Genomic DNA, 23,996 nt, shown 5'->3' on the forward strand with positions numbered 1-23,996 from the left:
CTTAGATATTCATGTGTGTCCATTCACTGGATAATGTCAGCCTATAAGAAGTCCACACCACTGAAGAAAACTGATTCACCCTCCCCTAAAAATCTATCACCTATCAATAGCTGCTCAAATGAGGTAGCGCTTGTGAACATCTGCTGCTCCATGCTAGAATGTTGACTAGCATGATCTTTTGCAAGCAGCCACATCTGCTGGTTGAGTGTAACAGGAGATACCGTTCCTCTCCAGTCCTCCCTGTCTTTGACTCAACAGTCTTCCCATCCCCTTTTTGTGATGGTTCCTGAGACTGCAGGAATGGGGAAGGAGGTAGATGACTCATTTGTACTTCAGTATTCCACGGGTACTCGTTTCCTTCACTTTGCCCAGTTGTGAGTGTCTACGCTAACCACTAACCACTATACAAAGAAACTTCTCTGAAGAGGTCTGAGATTTACACTAATCTATACCCCTGGAGATATGAAATTAGAGGCTGTTGTCATACTATGCCCATTTACTAGAAGAACAGTCACCAGTTCACCTTCTGTGAGCTCCCACCCTCAGGATGTTAGAGAGAGTCATAGCATCAGGCATGCATTTCTTCCTGTAGAAATAGAATTTCAATCCAATGAGAACGTGGTTGTTTCCCCATATGATATATGTCACCATTGCACATGTGAGCTTATCTTCCCACATCAATGACAACATGTGAGAAGATAAAACTCCTTGGTGTTTGCAGCTGGGTGAGACTGTTGGTGACGCCTCACCCATCAGCTTGTGTGATGTATTTTGGTAATTTGAAATTCAACTGCCTATTTAGAAAATCTTAATTTTTCTGTCACTATTATTCTATCTACAGTTCTTAACTGTATTCTCCTAATTTCTTGGTAACTTTTCTGCATCAGATATTTATACATTGTTATCTTCTTTACAAATTGAGTTTTTGTGTTCTTTAATAAATATATTCATCTTAGTCTACTATCTCTTCAAGATTCTTTGAGACTATTCCTTATTTTACTTATACTAGTTTTCTTTTTTATTATTATTTATTTCATGTATGTGAATATACCGTCCCTGTCTTCAAACACACTGGGAGAAGGCATTGAATCCCCATTACAAATGGCTGTGAGCCACCATGTGGTTTCTGGGAATTGAAATCAGGACCTCTGGAAGAGCAGTCAGTGCTCTTACCAGCTGAGCCATCTCTCCAGTCCTACATTAGTTTTCAAAAAAAATTTTTTTGTTTGTTGATTTTGTTTCCTGGGAGAGATGTCACATTGGTAGCTGGTCCCCACCTTGATGTCCTCTTTCTATGCCAATTTCTGAAGAATAGTGCCTGCTCATCCATTTGGTTACCATGTCTGTTTGACTACTTATTTTTATGTATTTCTTCCTTTATGCCATCATATCCTAAGCTTTCTCCCTGTCTCTCTCACTCCCTTTCCTTAGTGAAGTTATTTTTGCCATCCCTATAATTCACCAATCTTTATTCATGTTTATTCTCCCCTTATCAGTGTGATTTTGTGTGAGCGAATGAGTGTGTGTGTGTGTGTGTGTGCGTGTGTGTGTGTGCATGTGTGTGCGTGTGTGTGCGTGTGTGTGTGTGTGTGTATGTGTATAACACACTTCCTGGTATGTAATAATACTCTTCCCTTTCTTGCTCTACCTTTTGACTGTTCTACAGTCTCATTTGGTTTCCCTCTACTTCTCAGGGTCTTGCCTTTTGGATTATATATTTTCTTGTATCTTAGCATGCTGTGACTTTGTCCAAAAAGTCCTATAATATGTGAAGTCAGCATATACATATATTGAAAGAATGATTGAATATTATATTAGCATGGGCCAGTGACTTCTTAAACTATCTTTCTTTTGAAAGACAGATTTTTCTTATGTTAACATATGCAAAAAGTCCAAAACTCCATTTATTAATTTTCCAAAAAGTTTCTGTTAATAGTTCACCTTCTGATTTTTTGTTAATAGTTCACCATTTCTAAGTATGAAATTTAAAAATCTATTTAAGGAGTTTCTTGGGGTGGTAATAAGCACTTTTGTATTGGTAAAAGTACTGCGCAAACATCACTGTGGGGTAGCTGCTGAGAAGAACAGCAGCAAGGAATATAGGGAATTCGAATTAGACCGTGACTCCAGTGCCCATGCAAAGAGGGAGTCAGTGCAAGGCTGAGTGGGAAATTATTGGATGTAGTAGCAAGATATTAGATCATATTTTATTACTTTGTGTCATGATAAATAACAGTCCACACTCTGTTCTTTAGAGACATACCATCAAAGAGTTATTTTATGGAATTTTCAAAGATCTCGTAAAGTAAAATACAGCTAAGATCTTGATAGAGATTTTTTTATTATTTATTTATTTTAAAATCTAGATTTTATTCCCCTCCGTGTCTATGCTCTGACTGTTCCACATCCCATACCTCCTCCCAACCCCCTGTCTCCACAAGGATCTCCTCACCCCTCACCCCTCACCCCACCAGACCTCTAAACTCCCTGGGGCCTCCTCCAGTCTCTTGAGGGTTACCTGCATCTTCTCTAAACCCGGACTTTGCAGTCCTCTGCTGTATATGTGTCGGGCACCTCATATCAGCTGGTGTATGCTGCCTGGTTGGTGGTCCGGTGTTTAGATCTTGGGGGTCCAGGTTAATTGAGACTGCTTGTCTTCCTACAGGGTCACCCTCCTCCTCAGCTTCTTCCAGCTTTTCCCTAATTTCAACCTAATTTTCAACCACAGAGGTCAGCAGCTCCTGTCCATTGGTTGGGTGCAAATATCTGCATCTGACTCTTTCAGCTGCTTGTTGGATTTTTCCAAGGACAGTCATGATAGGTCCCTTTTTTATGAACTCTGCATAGCCTCAGTAATAGTATCAGGCCTTGGGGCCTCCCCTTGAGCTGGATCCCACTTGACCCTGTCCCTGGACCTTCTTTTCCTCAGGCTCCTCTCCATTTCCCTCATTGCAGCTCTTTCAGACAGGAACAATTATGGATCAGAGTTTTGACTGTGGGATGGCAACCCATCCCTCACTTGATGCCCTGACTTTCTGCTGTAGGTTGACTCTACAAGTTCCCTCTCTCCACTGTTGGGTATCTCTTCTAAGGTCCCTCCCTTTGAGTCTCTCACCTCCCAGATCTCTGGTTCATTCTGGAGAGTCCCCCCAACCTCCTACCTCCGAAAGTTGCCTTTTGCCATTCTTTCTGCTGGCCCTGAGGACTTCGTCCTTTTACCCTCTCCTCCTGACCCCCATCCACTTTCCTTTCCCTCCCAGATCCCTCCCTTTATCCCCACTTGTGACTGCTTTCTTCTCCCACCCTAGTGGGATTGAGGCGTCCTCACTTGGGCACTTCAGCTTGTTGACCTTTTTGAGTTCTGTGGACAGTATTCTGGGTATTCTGTCTTTTTTTTTTTTTTTTTTTGGCTAATATCCACTTATTAGTGAGACCATACCATGCTTGTCCTTTTGGATCTGAGTTACCTCACTCAGGATGATATTTACTAGTACCATCCATTTCCCTGCAAATCTCAGGATGTCCTCTTTCCTAATAGCAGAGTACTACTCCTAATACACAGAGTACTGTGTAAATGAATCACATTTTCTGTATCCATTCTTCTGTTGTGGGGCATCTGGGTTGTTTCCAGTTTCCGGCTCTCACAAACAAGGCTGCCGTGAACATGGTGGCACACATGCCCCTGTGGCATTTGTGGGCATCTTTTTGGTATATTCCCAAGAATGGTCTAACTAGGCCTTCAGATAGATCTATTTTGAATTTCTAAAGAAACTCCAAATTGATTACCAGAGTGGTTGTACCAGCTTGCAATCCCACGAGCAATGGAGAAGTGTTTCTCTTTCTCCACATCCTTGCCAGCGTATGCTCTTGACTGAGGTTTTGATCTTACCCATTCTGATTGGTGTAAGTTGGAATATCAGTATCGTTTTGATTTGTATTTCTCTGATCACTAGATCTTTGAATTTTTATAAGCAACAAACCATTAATTTATAATCAACAAACCATTTAAAATAGAAACTAGCTCATAGAATAAGAATTTTATAGCTAAAAGGGAGTAATTATATCAAGATTTTATTTTGTTGAATGCTCATTTATAAACAGTTCTACGTATTTTAGTTTTGTTTCTGTTATTGATCATATAAGAATTAATTAAGGGAAGTTCTAAATTCCTAACAAGTTTTCCAGATGTCCTCAAAGAAGTGTATTTCATACTGTATCATACTGCTTTGAGGAAATTTAGTTTTGATATTTCGTTCTTGCAATTTCAAATAATGACTATTTTAAATTAACTCTGCAGGCATAATGATATCATTCAGTTGAGGACAAAACTGTTGGTTAGCAGTGATCATCTTCTCTGTGACCAGGCTCTCACCTCATTTCAGCCAGGTCTACCGTAGCACAGCATTATTAGTACCATATTGGATGAGTCTATAGATAGTGTTATTTCTGTGTAAGGTCAGTTCTCTTCAATAATACAATCTGATTTCAGTTCAGCAGAACTACTTTATCTTGGCCTATATCTATCTAATTCTTTTCTCAGAGTTTGCATGTGCAAGCTGATTATCATGGTAGCTATTCTTAAAATACTGAAATTCCACGTCAGGTAATTGAGGAATTCAAATGTGTTCATTTTACAATAGAGTTCTCTACATAATGTAGCAAAGTACTTGTATCAATCAAGAAAATTACAAATGAGAAATTTTAAACATTAAATGTTAACATTAAACATTAATGTTTATTTTAAACATGAATTAAAATGATAAACTACTAAAAATGAACTAGAATGGATTATTAAATCAATTTTTAAATGAAAATTGAATTATTTCCTATATATTGCTATTTACTAATTTTCTTGTTTATGCTGTGTTTAAAACAGTTTGCTATCCTTTTTAAAATAATATTTTTATGTGCATAGTAAAATGAGATAAATAAGTTAGGAAAAATACTTATATTGGAATACAAACGATACCTCAAGAAATCCAATTAAAAACCACACAAAGACACAACAAAGAAAGAGAATTTTAGACCAATTTCCTTTATGAATATTGATGCAAGAATACTCAATAAAATTCTCGCAAACAGAATCCAAGAGCACACCAAAATGTTCATTTATCATGATCAAGTAGGCTTCATCCCAGGGATGCAGGGATTGTTCAAATGCGAAAACCCATCAACATAATCCACTATATAAACAAACTCAAAGGAAAAAAAACACATGATCATATCATTACATGCTGAGAAAGCATTTGACAAAATTCAACACTCCTACATGTTAAAAGTCTTGGAAAGATCAGGAATTCAAGGCCCATACCTAAATATAGTAAAAGCAAGATACAGCAAGCCAGTAGCCAACATCAAACTGAATGGAGAGAAACTTGAAGCAATCCCACTAAACTCAGGGATTAGACAAGGCTTTTCCTCTCTCTGCCTACCTGTCCAATATAGTACTTGAAGTCCGAGCCAGAACAATTAGACAACAAAAGGAGGTCAAAGGGATACAAGTTGGAAAGGACAAAGTCAAAATATCACTATTTGCAGATGATTGATAGTCTCCCCTCCATGAGTTCTTTACCCACCCCACCCCCCTTTTGCTTCTGAGTGGTTGCTCTGACTCAACTACCTACCCACTACCACCTCACCCTGCTAGCATCTCTCTTCCCTGGGGCATCAATTTTCTACAAGATTAAGAGCATCCTCTCCCACTGAGGCCAGACAAGGCAATCAGCTGCTACATGTGTAGTGGGCACCCTGGGGCAGCCCATGTCTGCTCTTTGGTTGGTGGCTTAGTCCCTGGGAGTGCTGAGGGGTCAGGCTAATTGGCACTGTTGTTCTTCCTAAGGAGTTACCATCTCCTTCAGCCTTTCCATAGCTAAGTGGACACCAGCTCAACTCTCTGTTGGTATGCGATACCCATGTCACTAAGTTTTGCCACCACATATCATGTGGAAGAAAAGTTCATTATTAACCTAGGATCAAGATAAATCTTTAAAACAAATGAAGTTTGCTATTCTTCAAAATGTAGACTTTTAGAAATGTAAGAAATACCAAGAGAAAGATAGTTATGCATCTGTTTTTCCTGACTTATTGAAATTAGAGGTATTACACTAAGAACAGGTCCTAAATTATCAGCCACATTTGCTTTAAAAAAAAGACTGTTTGCTGTAAAGTAGCACTGCAGAAGAATAGAATTATGAATTTTATACTCAAATTCCATTTTGCATATTTTTTAAAACTGTAATCAAATATTGTATATGAATTTATATTTAGTATCAGTTATCATGATAGTTTTGGTGGTGAGACTGTATTTCAGTCTTAGCCATGGCTCTAGCCCTTCCCCATTCTTGATGTAGTTATGTAAAAATACTGAACTTGACATAGAAAATCAGCCACATTTTAATTTAATGATAAAAGCTCTTAAAATTAATTTACTTCTATTTTATGCTGTGCTTTTAAATACTATGCCAAGATATAAAACAATCGCAGGTGAAGCCTGTACTCAGTTTTGAATAGCAATTGTTTTTCCAAACTGTATGACGTGGAATTCATGACACTGAGGAACCCGTGTTCTTTTTTTTTCTTTTCTCTAATTGCCCATGTTTTTCATTTTTGAAAATCAGAGAACATTTTTGGTAATGTGGACTGATGTTAAGATCACTCTTGCTCTGCTCTCTGTAGTCTATAAATCAGCGTTTTACTGTGACAGCAGTTGGTCAGGAGGTAACTGTCTGAAACTTATTTAGCATATATTAACTATGAGTGCTAAAGCAGAAGTTAATGTTTTTAGGTTTGTCTTTCCAATCATGGGATTGAATTAGACTCCATTTATGATCCCATAATTAAGAAGTATGTTAATTGTGATATATAAGGTGTATCAACATTATGGTTATACTGCTCTAAGGCACAGTTATCGACAATTACTGGTCATATAGGTATAAATATTCTTGCTTCTACTATAATTAAGGTTTACAGGTTAGAGAGGTCACCTCTTTTTTGGAATACCAATTTCATCCAATACCCATCCAGAACCCATCACAGAAGTGCACTGAGCTAGCTAATGGAGTTACTAGTTCTCTACATGGTGATTCCTGCTTGGAGATGTGTTTAAATACAGATACACACTTCAAAGTTATCCTAGTTTCCTGTAACCTCATTTCAGTCTTGTGCTTAAAATATTCAAGCTACCAGTATACTGCAATAATGGCATTAACATTTTATATATTACTCTGTTTACTGATAAACTTTCTGCATAGTTTTCTCTCTTCTGGAAAATACGAGGAAACACTGTTGACTATCTTTAAGCTAGAATACATTACACTCCTCACACGTGCTCCTTCTGGAAAGCAGGTAGCTTGGTTTGCATTGCTTATAACTGAGCAACTTGTTCATTGGGAATTAATAAAACAAATTAGAGTTCTATAGAACTCTTTAAGCTTAGCCAAAATTTATTCACAAAGTTTTGGGATTTTTTTTTGCATACACAGTGATTTTAAACTTTTAAGCAATTTTTTTTCAAAAATCAGTTTGATGCATCATGACCAAGCAGAAAGGCATTAAAGATCAACTGAGCTGCTTTTTGACTAACATTTCAGGGATTGTGAAGCAGCAGATAGACAGCCATATCACAGATCCAGATCAACAGAACAACGGCCTCTCCTAGAGCGGACCACCACCCGCTCCAGATCCTCTGAACGTCCTGATACAAACCTCATGAGGTCGATGCCTTCATTAATGACTGGAAGATCTGCCCCTCCTTCACCTGCCTTATCGAGGTGAAAGATACATTGATCAGACTAAATTCCCTGTCTGCACTACCAACACACCATTTTATTTTCCCAACAGCTAAATGGTCTTTTCTATTATTTTTTGGCTGATCACCAGTACAAGTCAATACTAACTCTGTCAGTGTGAACACACTATTTATATTCAGTGGATATGATAGTGTGTCGTTGCCATTGTGAAGTGTTGCCTGTCTTGACTGCATTTGTTTTGTGATATCTCATTAACCAGGAGTCCTAAGTAAATCTTGTCCTGTTATGTTCTTCCAAGAATGAGAAGTTATGGTGCTCTTTAGGCATGACATTTCTAGTAATCATCACAATAATAAATTAAATTTATTTAGTTTCTATGAACATTAATATTAGGTATTATTAGAATTATTTTTATCTGAATTTTGAATTACTTGGGATTTTATTTTTAGATTCATGAGTTGTTTTCTAATAAGGATATTTAGTATAAACATAAGTGAAAATATTAGGTCAAGGTAAGAAGGCTAGTTTAAAAGGTAAAGTTTTATTTTTTATTTTTGAAGTTTAGAATTTGCCATCTGCTTTAATATGAGATTAGTAATTTATATTTTGAATTTCATGGATTTTTTTACCATAGCCTTTTTTGTCCATGTATGTGTGTATGTATGCATATTACACCAAAACATAAGCATTTTTTGGTGTTTAAGTAATCACAACTCTTCAAATGTCCACGTTTTGTCTTGTTCTCCTTTTAATCAGCAGCTAACCGCATTTAAAATTGTACTAATAAAGCCACTACGTAAACCAGTTAGCCATATTTAACACGTTCTGAAGTGTATTCGTGGTGTATTTGCAGGTCTCACCCTCGCACTGGGTCTGTCCAGACAAGTCCATCAAGTACTCCAGTAACAGGACGGAGGGGCCGGCAGCTTCCTCAGCTTCCGCCGAAGGGGACCCTGGAGAGAAGTAAGTCCTCAGTTCTCTAGTTATGCCATGTAGGCACTGCACATGGAAGCCAAGGTGAATTAAGATTTTTCTACTATCTTTGTGTTATTATCTTTTTGTACTTAACTATATGCATGATATCATTGGACAGTAGTTATTTTTGTGAATATAATATATATTGCATATAAAATTTTACTTGGAGATAAAAAGGAATAATCTTTACTTCTTTTATAGACTTTTTAAATTTGAATAAGTGTGTTTAAAAGTAGGTCATCATCTTACATAAGCAGCTGGATTACAATGTCTTTGCTACATCTAAGATTAGGTAATTGTTTGTGATTATACAAAGTTTATTAGTAACTAGCTAAATCAATTTTCACACACTGCAAAGGACTTGTTAGCTGATGCACAATGGTGATCCTTCTCAAATCTGGAGTGGAAGCAAAAGGTAACCTCAAACACACAAAGATGCATGCTGTACTGATGCTTTTAATAATTGTGGATTTGCTACCTGAAAAGCTGCCACACTCGAGCAACGGCTCAAACAGCTGTAACTCTCCACTAAAGTCTCTCTAAAAGCATGGATAACAACAGAATGATTTTAACATCTTTTAAGTCACAATTCCTCTACATAATAACTTTTTTCAAATATATGTATATATGTGTGTGTATGTATATATAAATACATATATATGTATATAGCCAAATCACCATTTTAGTTTTTTTTAATAGATGATATATTTTATTACTTTGAAATTTTCTGTTGTTTTTAACCCCTGTGCTTTGGTTCTTCCTTCCTTTGTTTTCGTTTTATTTTGTTTTTCCTAGACAATGGAGTCAAGGACATAGGACCCTTTGAAGGTCTGTACATGAGGGAGGGTTTGCTTTGTGCTGAAAGCCTTTGGGGGCAGTGCAAGCAAAAATAAATCCAACTGCAATTGATAGCTTTCCATTTATATGGTTTTATATACATTTAAATTTTTCTGTTTTCTATTTTCTAATAAAATATTCAAACTTTATTTTCTGTGAGATAACATCAAAGAGTTCAATGTTGAGTCATGTAAGAGTGCTAAGAGTTTAAACTTCTTTTAAATAACTAGATAATATTTGTTCTTATAAAAATATTTAATTTACTTTTTAAAAAAATTTCTGAGCCAGGCAGTGGTGGCACACGCCTTTAATCCCAGCACTTGGGAGGCAGAGGCAGGTGGATTTCTGAGTTCGAGGCCAGCCTGGTCTACAGAGTAAGTTCCAGGACAGCCAAGGCTACACAGAAAAACCCTGTCTCGAAAAAAAACAAAAAACAAAAAAAACAAAAAAACAAAAAAAGAAAAAAATTGTGGATTTTTGACTGAGACTATAACCATAGATATCAATTGCAGTCTGTGTTTATGCCATTGAGGAAATATGTCTCTCTCTGTATATATAGTCTGGTTATATTTCTCATCTTCTATTTTATTTTCTATTTCTGATGATCTTTTTTATTAAATTTGACTTTCTACAAAAGAAGTTATTGAGTTAGTGATTTTGACTTGTGTTTCCTGTTACGTGTTTCATGTTTTAGCAAGTCTTCTTGGAGTATATCAAGGATAAAAACACCAAGTTTTATGTGTTTATTATCGAATACTTAATTATGCCTTAAGACAAATATACTGAACTGTAGTATGTGGACTATCATACATTTGCTAATACAATAAATGTCTTCTGGTTTTAGAATTTCAAAATTGTTGACCATGTTGTTTATTGTTGAGTCTTCAGCAATTGTAGAACTGGAACAAATGTTTATTTTGTTGAAAATGAAATGCTCTATTATAATTTGAAATGATACCTCAGTAGTCTATAGATTACCACCAGAAACGTGTTGCTCTTTAGATAGCTTGTTGTCTTAGATAGCTTGTTGGTGTGAGTTGTGTTCTTGTCAGTTGTCAGTGGATGAATACCAAGGTTGCTTCTGCTTTCACATACCCTGAGTCGAGGCAGCACAGTGCTGATGAGGCTGAGGCTTCCTTTTCGTGTTTGATAAAGTCACATTTGTGGTATTGCTGTAGCATTCTACTATCTCCATAAAGCTAAGTGTTGTCCTTTAAATTGTTTTTTATGAGGAGAGCTCAATAATGTGCCATTCTCTCCTCAGACATGTTTTCAAGCTTTCATTTTAATATCTTATTGCAAAAGTCTGTTGAGTTGTGCATAGATAGCTTCATGCTGTGCAATACTAGATATGAAAGAAAAGAAACCTTATTGCTGGAGGGAAATTTGGGTTAAACGATTTAAAGACATTTAAACTAATCACTTTACTATTATTTATTTGTTTGGTCTTTGTTTTAGATAGAAAGCAATGCATTAATAGCTCTAACATGTAGCAATTTTCATTCATGTCTAATTATGGTTTTCTGGTTTTTATTTCATAGAGGAACCAAAATCCTCCTTATTCATTTCAGTGTGAAAGAAGTTTTGTTTATTTTGTATTACTTAATAATACTGGCTGATTGTAGCCATGTTTTCAGACATGCTGAGGCTTCAGAGATCCACGTACCTGTAAATCTTTCAGGATTAAGGGGATAGTGATTACCTCTCCTGTATATCCTCAGCCTTTAACTGAAGATAGAGTATTGGCTGATAGTCTTCATGGATGACCTTCTGCTACATGATTGCAAGGTCTTGTCATTTGACAGCATTTCTGGTGTAAACACATTGAATTATTTATTCTACCTTTAGTAACTAAAACATGAGCAAACTGTAATTTGGATCTATGTTTTTGAGTAAATATTTTATATTGTCTAGTAACTAAATTAACATATTATGTGTTTTGATCTTGAATTGATATTTTTTCATACTCTTTGCTAAAACTTCCAAAATTAGAATGATATGGAAATTACAATGTATTCAGCCACTGAAAAGTATTACTATTATTATTTTCTTAAATATTAACCTCAGGTATTATGAGTGTGTAAAAAATGGGGTTTATAATATGGTTTTCTTCCTTGAAGAAAATTTATGTAAAGTTTTCCAAATAATACACCTACTCTGTTATTGTGCCTCCTGTTGAGTTGTGCCCCTCCTATTTAGTCACCCCCACAGCTTATATCTTCTAAAGGGGTCAAAGTTTCTATTTGCCAAGTCAGTACCACTGCCAACGGTGATAATTCATTAATAGTAAAAAAGATTGCTTTCAAAAGCATGTCAGAAATGCAACGTGTAATCTATTTTTCTTTTTATAAGCACCCATTATTTCATTAACAATGATTTGCTGCTTGTTATATTTTAAAATTAACAACCAGATTCATGGACTTATCTTTTTCTCCTACTTGTGCAAATCCAGAAGTTACTGAAGAAATTGGGCATGTGGAAGAAGAGGGGGTGGAAAAGGAGGGAGACAAGGTCAAGGCAGGTCTGTCTGATTGTCTGTCCACTTAAGTCAGAATGTTTAGTCAATTATTTGAATAAACTAAAATTATAGAGAATATCTTTAGCCTAAATATATACATCATTTACCTAGCTCATTCATTTATATTCTGGTTGTTTCTTTACCTTTTAATAAATAACCTTCATGAGCTAGCTACTAGAAAACTATTTCCCTTGTGCCTCCTGAATGAGGGGAACTCTAGCTTCTGGCCTAAGGGTTTCAAAAATAGAAGAGGGGAATTTTAAGATCATACGGAACAGATTTCCATAACATTTAATAAACTATGAGCATGTTCCCACTGTATCATTTTCTAAATAAGAAGCAATTTTCTCTGGATTTCCCCTCTCTGAGTTCAGGTTTTCTGTATCCTGTGTCATAGCCACCCCTTCTTTGACTTCTGGGGGCCACACAGGCTTTCATTTTCCTCAATTTTGTAATCACAATCTAATTGGGTATTTTTATCATTGTCTGTCAAAGTAAAATACTATATACTCACAAATACATATATGTAATTTTGTTGAATTAGCTCTATATTTATTTGAACCTCTGAAATGGATCCTAATATTTTTTAAATAGTCTTAAATTTTTGCTTTCTGTGAAAACTGCAGAATGACTTTAAGCTACTTTTGATAGGTGTTTAGCCGATCTTTTCTTTTAATATATGAACTTATTTATGAGTTTTAAAGTTAGGCTTTCTGTCACCCTTCTTTTTATCATTGTAAGAAAACAATGTCCTTTTGTATATACTGTGTCCATTCATATTTTTATGGGTGCATTATCTGAACCTAATTTGTAATATTTAAAACAAAAGGACATTATGTTTTGCTGCTAATAACCAGCAACATCTTAATTTACCAAATAGAGAAATTATCAGAATATATTTAACAATGAAAAAAAAAGGTGATCTTAATTGTTTGGTTAAAGAAATGTATAATTGTATTCCATTCTGAATATCAAATATAATGAACACTAGAATTTAAATTGCCTTTCATTTTCCTGGCTGAATGGAGTTAGGAGTTTGTGGCCTGCTGTAGAATAACTTCCATTTTCATAAGGCTGAGCAGCTAAAGTTTCTGTTTTCCTGCCCTTCGTATCCTATACTAATTCACTCAGTCCTGAGTCTCATACGTCGTGAATTGGCTTCCATGGTAATTTTAGAGTTAGGACTACTTGGTGACTTCTGTATAACAGTATCACTTTTGTCTTACCCCTTAATGTAAAGAATAATTACATTTTAAAAACAAGTTTGTCACCCATGATCCATTATTAAGAAATTAGTAAAATACATTATGTAGCATCATAGCAAAACAAAACAAAACTACCCAGCATATATAAGTATATTACAAAATGCTTTTTTCATCTGCTTATTTTGATGGATTTCCCTATAGAACAGGGAACATACACTGCATATACCTTATTCTAATGTGTGCAGTGTGGCGTGTCATGTTAAATGCATGTATCTATTTATGTAATGCATGGTTCATTCTTTTTGGAGTGATTCTTATTTGGATTGCTAATGACCTTAATCATTAACTATTGTTGTCTGGTTTAAATGTTAAAGACAACGGGGAAGAAACATCAAGCTTACCTAATAATGGGAAAAAAGGCAAGTCTAACATTATATATGTGTCTCTTTGTACTGACATTTATAATGTGTGTGAATATATTTCTTTAAATTAGGGAGGTGTAAGTCTTAGTCCCAACTTGTTATGTAGTACCCAAAATATTTGCTTGTATTTATTTCTTAATAATTATTTAATCTCTAATATCTTTACCATAGGTTGATGATACAGCTCAGTGGCTTAGCAGTTGCCTAGCATTGCAAACACACACACACACACACACACACACACGATAAAAGTAACTTATTGATGCTAATACTGCTCTATTTTATTGAAATATACCGATTAAAACTGAGAAGATTTATTTTGTTTATGACATTAAATTACAAAATTTTGAAGAAAATAGTGGTAATATGTTATGAATTTAAAACTATAATGTAGATATTTTCAATCTAGAATTTATTTTAAAATAACTATTTAAAATAAACTCTCAGAATGAAACAATTGGAAATTTGACAATATCAACTAATAATAAACATAAGTAATAAATTGAAAACATTTGTGGAATTACCACTTTATATACACAGATATATTGCTAAGACAAATAAAAAGATAATTGACTTTTAATACTTAAATTCAGAGTTCAAATTACTGGTGACTTTACTCCAGAGCTTACCACAATTGAATTCTAAAGATCAGACCTGTGTTTTGAAATAATTAATAATCCAGCATAGCTACACATATATTTATTTTCAATGTCAGTATTTGCATGATTCCCATAAATATTAAAACTTTTTTAGTCCTGTAACATATGACCTTCTGTTATTGACCTAAATTAAGATGTGAGCATCTTAGTATTTCAGTGCGTATTTGCTATGGCCTTCATCTGAAACAGTGTTCTCAACCTGTCAGTCATTACTCTTTGGGGTTTGAAGGACCCTTGCAGAGGTGTCATCTAGCAACACTGGAAAGCACAATCATGTTCACATTACAGTCCATAGTCATAGCAAAATTATAGTTATTAAATAGCAACAAAAATAATTTTATAGATGGGAGTCACCACAGTATGGAGAAATTCTTATATTGGAAGGTCACAGCATTAGGAAGGTTGAGAACTACTTATCTAAAATATATTCTTTTCTCTATTCAACTTTCATAATGTTTACAGTGTTCCATGTAAGGTATAATTTATCACTTATTTTTATAATTTTAATAATACTGATAATTATTAATGTCTGTTCTGTGGTATGATTTCAAAGATGGGAGTAATGTGAAAATATAGTTAAAATTATAGCATATCATATAATATGAATAATCTATATAAAATGGAATTTTAACTGAACCCTCAAAAGTATTTTTGTATATATATTTGATGTGTTTATTGCCTTCTCTGATGTGTCTTAGAACCCATGAATGACAAATTTTGTATATATTTAAGTATAACCAATGATCTGAAAAAGTACATCTTCAAGTTTCCATTCAGTTATTTGGCTGCACAAGTTGTAAACACTTTTACTGCCATATTGGGTTGAAGACCATCTATGTATTAAATGGAATCTGTTTGCCATGGGATCACGGGGTTAAAGACCTTCAACTATGACAGCTTGTTCTGTCTTCTGCTACTTGGACATTTCCTTAAGCCATACTCATTTAGACTGCTGCACTTTCCCAGGTCCGTTTTCCCTGGGTGCAAAGCTTCCTGTTGTTAATGAATATTGGGCTCTCTTCTTACTCCTTACAAACTTTCTACTTGCCATTGCATCACTTGTCTACAATGTTTGTAGACATTTTGTCACACATAAAGGCTCATCTTTGTACTTGTAATGGTCCTGCATGTGATAAAACTAAGCCTAGCATGACATTGATGGACAACATTTTGAACAGTGAGAACTTTGAATGGTTTGTATGTAATTTCTTATTGTTATCTAGTTTTTGGATATTTTTAACCTATTACTAAGGTCAAGCTATTTGGTATTATATTTTATTGTGGTGTTGTTGTATAGTTTTGTATATATTGTTAATATTTAATAATTCACATAGACAGCTTACTAAGAGAGATATTTTTAAAACTTTTGTTTTCTATGTAGGTTTTCAGCACTTTTTTCAACTATCTTATTACGTCATGTTCTGCTATTTCCTAACAACTTGTTTGAATATTACAAAGTATTTAGATTTTCTAAAACATTGAAATGTTTTAGAAACTATTGTTGGGTAATCACCTTGTGCCATTATCACTTACAAGTCCATATGGGAAGAAAATCAAATTATGCTTAGAAAGATTTTGAAAGATGAGGTATAGAGTACTTGGTCCCTAGGATGAAAATGACAAACTGCACTGTTATAACCTTACTTGCCTCTTAGATTTAGTGTACATTTTCTTTTTGAGATAATTTAGCTTTATTTAAATTGCTTCAAATAAATTTTTCATATAGTCAATACTATACTAGCTATAATTACTATATTACTATAATCTCTCAGTAGTATTATAATTATATAATATAAAATTATAGAAATTATAATTTCTTGTGCCATTTTTGGATACTCTGAAAGCATGAGTTTTAGATTTAAAGTCATATTTAATTATGACCATCAAACTGATTGAACTCTACCATTACACACACACACATACACACACACACACACACACACACATACACACTATGGCTCATTACTGGTGCTATTCTTCACTGACTAATTCAGATAAGAAACCACACCAGAGTAGAAATGAATGGATGGGGTTTTGAAGTCATGTTATTTTATGATGTTTGAATACATTCCCTAAAGTTATTTATACATGTTTAGATGTGTATTACTGCTTTTCATGTCCTCTGACGGATGCACTGGAGTCCACTTGTTGCATATTCACCTTAGCTTTCCTTCTAGGACTTCGTGAACTTTGGCAGGTCATTTAATCTCACTGTGCTTCAGGGTCCTCTTGTGTTAAGTAGAATATCACAAAGGAGTTTAATTGAAACTTGGTGGTTTTGGAAATGTGTCTGATAGAAACTTGTGTCTCAAGCATTTTTTGATTCTAAATAATTGTTGCCTTGTTATTATTGCTTAATGATACATTATTTTAGAAAATTAGCATACAGCTTAATTGGCCATAAGTGATATGTTTTGATTGTATAGCATACCATTTTATAAAGTTTTCCCCATAAAAATGTACAATGAGTTGTATTTATAAAAGTATTTTGTTTCTTGAGGGTAATTTTTAATGTAAAGTTGTCTATGGAAGTTCAGATTTATCTAGCATAAATAAGAAAGACATTAAAGATGCATGGATGGGCAAAGATGTAGGGAAAGGTAGAGGAAAGAATGAATTGAAAGCAGGTTACTGTGGGTAATACGTAGGTGCTGGTGAACTCACTCTAACAGCTGCCTGCTTTTAGATGCTTTCTCAGAACTTGGTAATATTTAGGCTGGTGAGAATAAATGAGGATATAGACTTATTTTGTTTTGCTGCCTTTCTGTATACTTACAAATGTTTTCAATGCAAAAGATTATGAACAACAGTCTTAATCTCAAAATATGGTTGATATCTGTACAGGTGTAGATTTTATTATGGAGTTGTGTGATATTTCCTTCATGCCTCATTCCTTCCCTGTGTACATAAATGATATGTCCAGTCTTAATACGAGAGTCTAGAATCCTTTACAGTATCGTGAATTTTTAGCATGTGCTTTGAGCAGGATGGGTACTCAATCCCACTTACCTTTATGGAAAAGCTTGGTGACCGTGAACAAGATGGACTTGGAAGTTAAGAAAGGCATATAATATTTAGGGAGATACAGTCTAATATTATAGCCCAAGGAAGAACAGAGGCAACAATAAAGAAAAATAATAAATGTTGGCTACTGATATATACTCGTGTGACATTAAGTCCTTGTGAGCACGAATTTTCTAGTTTCTAATCTCAGTATTTCCCTATCGTTTGTAGAGAAGTTTTGCTCTTTTATTTTACTGTCTTCTCCTTTTGTCAGATGATTGTATCTGTACTTCCAATGCTTAGGTAACTAATTAGGTTGAGAAAATAAGTCCATTGGATGCATGACTTTCAGAGCTGCTGTTGACTCCACATCATTGACTTTCTTGATAAAATTTGTAAAGCTGTCCTTTCTAGAATTTTGAAACTAGCTTCATCATAGGGAGGTGATTTGGTGTGGATGAATGAATGCCCCCATCTCACCTGTTTCATGGAGCCTTTTTGATTTAGCTCTTTGAGACAGTTTCACTGTAATTCTGGGATTGAGAGTCTGAGGCAGAAGGATCACTGCAATTTGAGGCCAAGCTGGTCAACATTGTACCAAGACTACATAGTGAGAACCTAATCAACAAAACCTAAAGCCTCTTTATAATTCACTGAAGCACTGGGATTGACTTCTACTTGATACCCCACACACCTGGATACTACCAGGGTCTGCACTTTAGAACGTGGGTTCAAAGCTTTGTCTGCATAGCCTACCAGATCTCTAGGCCCTAGTTGGGTAATTTGAACGCTAGTTCATGTAAGACTAGGAAATAACACATTTCTCCAGCGTGCTACTGTGAGACTTGAGTAAACTTAATTATGTGAAATTACTTGTTAACTAGGATAAGTATTTTGTTCTTCTACTTAACAATCAGATGTCTTCTCTGTGCTGTATAGAGCCTGTGTGATATGTGTTAGAGTACATTAAAGCATATTGAGCAAAATCTAGTTAATATAGGAATCTGTGCTCTTTGAACCAGTTTTGATACAAAATCATCTAATGTGATGAGGCTACCTGGATTACAGTTGCTTTGTAGACATTGTTTACCTCATAGTTAAATGCTCACGAATTATTCATCTTCAAATTACCTAATTTATTAAGTCAATACTAAGTTATGTCAGTACATACTATAAATACCAAAATAAATAAGAATTTAGGATTTTCATACCTCAAAATGATTAAATTTTAATAATGTCAATTTAATAATACTGTAACTGAATATTTAATCAGTGAAATGTTTAATTGAAATCTTCAGAAAAATGAAAGTATTTTACTAAAGAAACTTTGCTACTTAGTGATTCCTAATTCATTTAGAGCATATTGATACATTAATTCAAAATAATAGACAAATTAACTTACATTCTGAAAATCTGGTTTTCACTTAGTAATAATATAATAGTGATTTTTATCTTCCAGCTGTTTTAAATGGAAATGCTATGTTACATAGGGTAAATGGTAGGTAAAGTGCCAGAGCTTTATGTATGCATGGTGAAACTTCATGAAATTTAACATGTACATAGTATCAATGGCTTACTTACTGTGTATAGGAATGTGAATAAAAACATAGCCAGAGTCCATGATTCATTCAGTAGGTAAAGAGTCTTTCTATCAAGCGCAATAACCAGAGTTTAATCCATAAAATTCACATGGTAGAAACAAAAAAACTTACTCTTGCAAGTTTTCCTCTGACTTCCATGATGCATGGTGTGTGTGTGTGTGTGTGTGTGTGTGTGTGTGTGTGTGTGTGTGTGTGTTTGTATGAACAGGTGCGCACATAAGCATGTGTATGGGCAGACATATACATGCAATAAATAAATATTTTTAAAAATAATACAAGTAAAAAGGTTGCTTTTAAGAGCTAATGCTCCTCCCTCACAGGAAGGAGGAGGAATGGAATGAGGAAATTTGGGAGTGGGGACTAGGAGGAGGGTAACTGCTGGACTGGAAATAAAATATTAAAAAAGAGAGAACAAGCCTTTTAATATCTATAAGTTCATAAATAAATTAAAAATAAAATTCTTTATAAAAAGAGAGCTTGCAAGATTGAGATTAGTGGTTGACAGGCAGATTTTAGTATATGCCCAACACGTTTCTATCTTCCCATCTCTATCACCTTAATCTCTTCTCCTCTTAGTCTGCCTTGTGTCCACTCTGCTTCGTCCAAACTGACCTCTCAGTTTTTCTGGACTGCATCAGACATACTTCTAACTTAAAGTGTTTACACTTGAACATTCTTACTTATAATGCCCTTTTCTCCTAAGCTACCTGAATCCCTGAGGTTCTTTATTCAGTTGCATCTTGCTTGATACACGGCATTTCCATCTTACTTTGTGCTTATTTATTTAGCAAGTATCTCTGTATGCTTCCATGTTCGTTGTCACAAGTTCTTTATCACTAAGTTATATGTTTTATAAAAAACCTTCAGGGGACTATGGATGCACCTGTTTTGTCTTCTACTGGGTCCTTGGTCCTGTACATGTGCCCACCTTATAGCAGATGCTGAATACTTATTTATTGAAAGAAGGAGGGTTATATGAATCTGCAAGTTTTTCTTGGCAATGGGATATGCTAAGTGGACTATGTTCATGATGCCAAGAACTGCTTTTGCCTTGTTTTATCACTAGATTAACTGATGTATTTCTTAGCATATTAATTTTCTTATCAAGTAATGAATGTAGTAGCAAACTAAATAGCTATTTTATTGAAACTAATTGTCTCATATTTATTAAAAACCTTTAAAATTACATAGAAATATTTCACTTTACCACAATAAACCTGTTCCTAATAATTTTTACTTCTAAAGTAAATTCATGTTTTTTGAAATCAACAAAGTAATGGTTATTCTCTATAAAGCCATCTAAGTTATCATTAATTATTTCTTTATACCTTGAAACCATTCATTTTATTAAAAATAAACTTAATGGTTTATAAAAACATAATTTAAAACTTTAGATCTTGAGTTCATGGGCCATATAATTTTTTTTAATTTATTGATATATTTATTTACATTTCAAATGATTTCCCCTTTTTCTATATTTAAAATTTTAACAACTTATAGATTGTAGAATTCAGAAGACTGTATCTTTAAAATAATTCCAATTCTTGAGGTTTTGTTATGTGCAATATCTGTGTTTCTGACAAGCACTGATCCTTTTTTTTTTTTTTAATCTATACTAGAAGTTACATGGGAAGACCAGCAGGGAAAGGCGAATGGTACAGTAAGTGATGACAAACCATTGCCGACCCCGAAACACCAGTCTGAGCCAGGTTTGTCAGGGTTTGGAAACCACGTGAAAGCATGAGACTCCATACACTGCATCTCATGCTTTCCAAAGTGTGTGTTCTCACTCCTCCTTTTCTCATCCCGATGTGAGCTTTGCAGTGTGTGCATCCAGCGTGAGCCACATGACCAGTGCTTAACGTGACTTGCTTATAAAATTAACCTGTGTCTTTAAGGGAAAACCAATTTCAAGGAAAAAGGACACGTGAATGTCGGCTTTATGTATTTAATGGTATTTTAATGGTGAAACACTCACTTCTCTCAGCAGGACTGACAAAAGTTCAATAGAAATATTAGAGTTTGTCTTTTATGCACCCCTAATTTTAGTTTGCAAGTGGTCAGAGATATCTCTGCCATAATATGATTTCCTTGCAGCTTCGGGTGTCAGAAGTTGCTGCTACCACGAGAACGAAAAGGATGATGCAATTCAAGACTCCATAAGTGGATACTCAAACCAGCGATTTTACCAAGGAAGTGAAACATTTTGTTTTGCTTTCTCTTCATCAGTTTGTACAAAAGTTTGATTACGTAGCAAGTCCCCACACCCATCCCCATAATTTAATAGGAAAGAAATAAAAGTTGGTGAGATCTATTTAAAAAATCAGTATAACCTTTAATTTGTAATTAGAGAAATCTGTATACAATAAAATTTTATCAACTTTAAAATATTTGAATGGTTTTTACTTGTAATTTTATTTTAAATAGCTGTGTGTAGGACCAATGACATTGTATTTTCATGTGCTGGCTGATTTTTCTCAGAACTTAAAAACCTGTAATTTAAATATATCAAAGTATAAATCAAAATAGTATTTATTACCATCTATTGCAATGCCAACATTAAGGCTAATAGGAAAGACAAAGCAACAGTCCTTTTAGAATCTTTGGTGACATAACCAAGTTAAAAAGTAGTTGCAATCTGTCCTGAGCTGTTCTGAGTATGACAAGTGCTATTAAGGAGAATAGAGTGCCAGGTAAAGCTCTGTGCAGAATATGTCTACAGTGTCAGAACAGATGGCAAAGCCACACGAAAACGTAATGAGACGTAATTCATTTTAGGAATTTAAATATATTTGTTAGAGCAGAAAATAGAAATCTTACGTTTAGCAAGTCTTAACTGGATTCTGTGTATTAGAAAATACTAGTAATTTTAATATATTTAAGGAAGTATAAAAATAAATACAGATGTGAACTTCATCTATATTATGATTTATATATTAAAATACCCCCTTAAAGCATCTCTCGAGAGAAGGCTGTAGCCCTGTGCAGCTCCTCCTTGAGTGAGAGTCTCTGCTTGATTTCTGTCACTATAAATAAACTAAGTGACTAATTAATTTCCCTCATTATATTGTATACTATGGATTATCCTTGCTCATAAACTATTATGTGACAGCAAACCTGCTACATAATATGCTTCGGCCATATAAACTACATTTCTACATCAAAATCACACGGCAATGCAATGTTGGACTAAAAGAATATAAATCAAAGATTTTAATTAAATATTTTACTTTATTTGCATAATATGTTTTTATCTTTATAACTATACATATACATTTGTATGTATATACAAATAAATTTAATGTATATATAAAGATATGTATAATTACATGTATCTTTTATTTGGATATAACTTGCTTATGCAGTACCGGACATTAGTGAGTACTTCATGTCAGAATAATAATTTAAATTTTTTGTTTTGACACTTGTGAGTTTTGGTGTGAGTTATACTATGGAAACTGGATGTCGAAATCAGAACACTAAAATTAAGTTTTAGTTGTGTGGTATTCTACTGAAATAGAATAAATGCTGCATACTTATGTACCAAGCTTTTGTGTAGTTTTAAAAGACATGGAGGATATAGAGAGGGTATTTTTAATGTGGGACTTTTTAACAACATGTTATAACCCTTAACTTTATAGAAGACCTGCTAGAAGTATTTATTCAATCTTTAGGTAAATCTAGGCTGTCAGTGGTCTACTTGCTAAAAATCAGTGCTCAATACATGGTTTTATTTACTAAAATTAAGATCGCCTTTCATAGGTTATCAAAATTCCTTATCAGACATTGGAAAAGGTTTCTCTGTGTGTGAACCTAAACCCTAGACAGCAAGTTCCTGGTGTATCAGGAATACATATTGTTCTTCTTTTCAGTTGGCCTTCTGTTAAAATATATACAAGAATTACTTATAGTGTTTGGTGACTTTTCCATTTTAGAAAGTATGTCAACAACAAATGTGATAAACACTTACAAATGCTAATTTGCATGATATAGATTAGAAAGTGAAGTAAATGTTTGAGTGAATTTTGAATAGTATCTGCTTTTTGAAGAGAAATTGTCACAGTTCAAATAAGGTGTCCTAGTATTATTAGAGAGGAACTATTCACTTTCTAATGTGATGGGTGGCTCCAGAACTGAGGTCCCTGGGAGTGTGTAGATCATTTTCTCATCTTTGTCACATCAGGGTCTCTGCTATGAGTACAAAATATAACTTGAATATCTTCAGTGCCCAGAATTTATTGTTTAGTCGGTTATATTCCTTAATAAGCATGCACATTAGATTTGTTTTAGGGTGTAAATTTAATGAAGCTTGTCTGTCTGTCTGTTTGTTTGTTTTTAGTTCTGATCCTAGGCACCAACATATGCTAGGCAAAGCCCAGCCCTGGATATCCTTAATATAAATGGAAAACACATAATCATGGATAGTATATAGTTTATTTTTTATGAACAATCTTCGTGTAGACAAGAAAGCTGTGATCATTACAAATACAATGAGCACTGAAATACTGAAAACAAATGTTATTTAATTTATATTTGTGAATTTATCTGCACATAACTAGAAATTCTCTCTAAGTAAAAGCATACATCTACATAAAATAGTTAAATTTCATATTGTTTTTCCTACATAGGAAGTGTGCTGAGAAAGCTAATTGGTTGACTTCTTCACATGTTTGGAAGTGCTATAGGTTCACAGATTTTCAATCATTCAGAATGTGTGGAAATAGCACTTTAAAGATTTCTACTATGTTTGAACTCTAAATCTATTCATAAGAGGATTGTTATTCAATTTGTTCCTTAGTATGCTCTGTCTTATTGAAAATCAGTCTGTAGGCATTTTTCTTGCCCTGGTTTGTTTGTTTTTTTTTTTTTTTTATGTTGTTCTTTCTTTGTTTGTTTCTAAAACAAGTCAATGAAACACTGTACTGAAATACCATATATACTATGTATGGCTTTGTTATATCCAGTAGCTAGTGAGATTTTACTAATTACTGTGGCTAGTATGTAAGTTTTACTTTAGGTTTACATGAT

General features: G+C 34.2%; 1 protein-coding gene across 29 annotated transcripts in view; it reads left to right on the top strand.

Annotated features, from left to right (window-relative positions):
* Positions 1-23,996, top strand: part of Rims2 (regulating synaptic membrane exocytosis 2) — a 540,571-nt gene that overhangs the window by 377,642 nt on the left and 138,933 nt on the right. For 15 of the 29 annotated variants that reach the window (XM_052160864.1, XM_052160861.1, XM_052160866.1 and 12 more), the window contains 2 exons: positions 7,590-7,769; positions 8,602-8,711. In XM_052160864.1, coding sequence (XP_052016824.1) covers positions 7,590-7,769; positions 8,602-8,711 — 290 coding nt within the window. Of the gene's footprint in view, positions 1-7,589; positions 7,770-8,601; positions 8,712-9,518; positions 9,552-21,132; positions 21,165-23,996 lie in introns of all 29 variants that reach the window. The other 14 variants (XM_052160869.1, XM_052160867.1, XM_052160879.1 and 11 more) reach the window with 4 other exon arrangements.

The sequence above is a fragment of the Apodemus sylvaticus genome, chromosome 17 (assembly GCF_947179515.1).
Source record: "Apodemus sylvaticus chromosome 17, mApoSyl1.1, whole genome shotgun sequence".
Lineage (NCBI taxonomy): Eukaryota > Metazoa > Chordata > Mammalia > Rodentia > Muridae > Apodemus > Apodemus sylvaticus.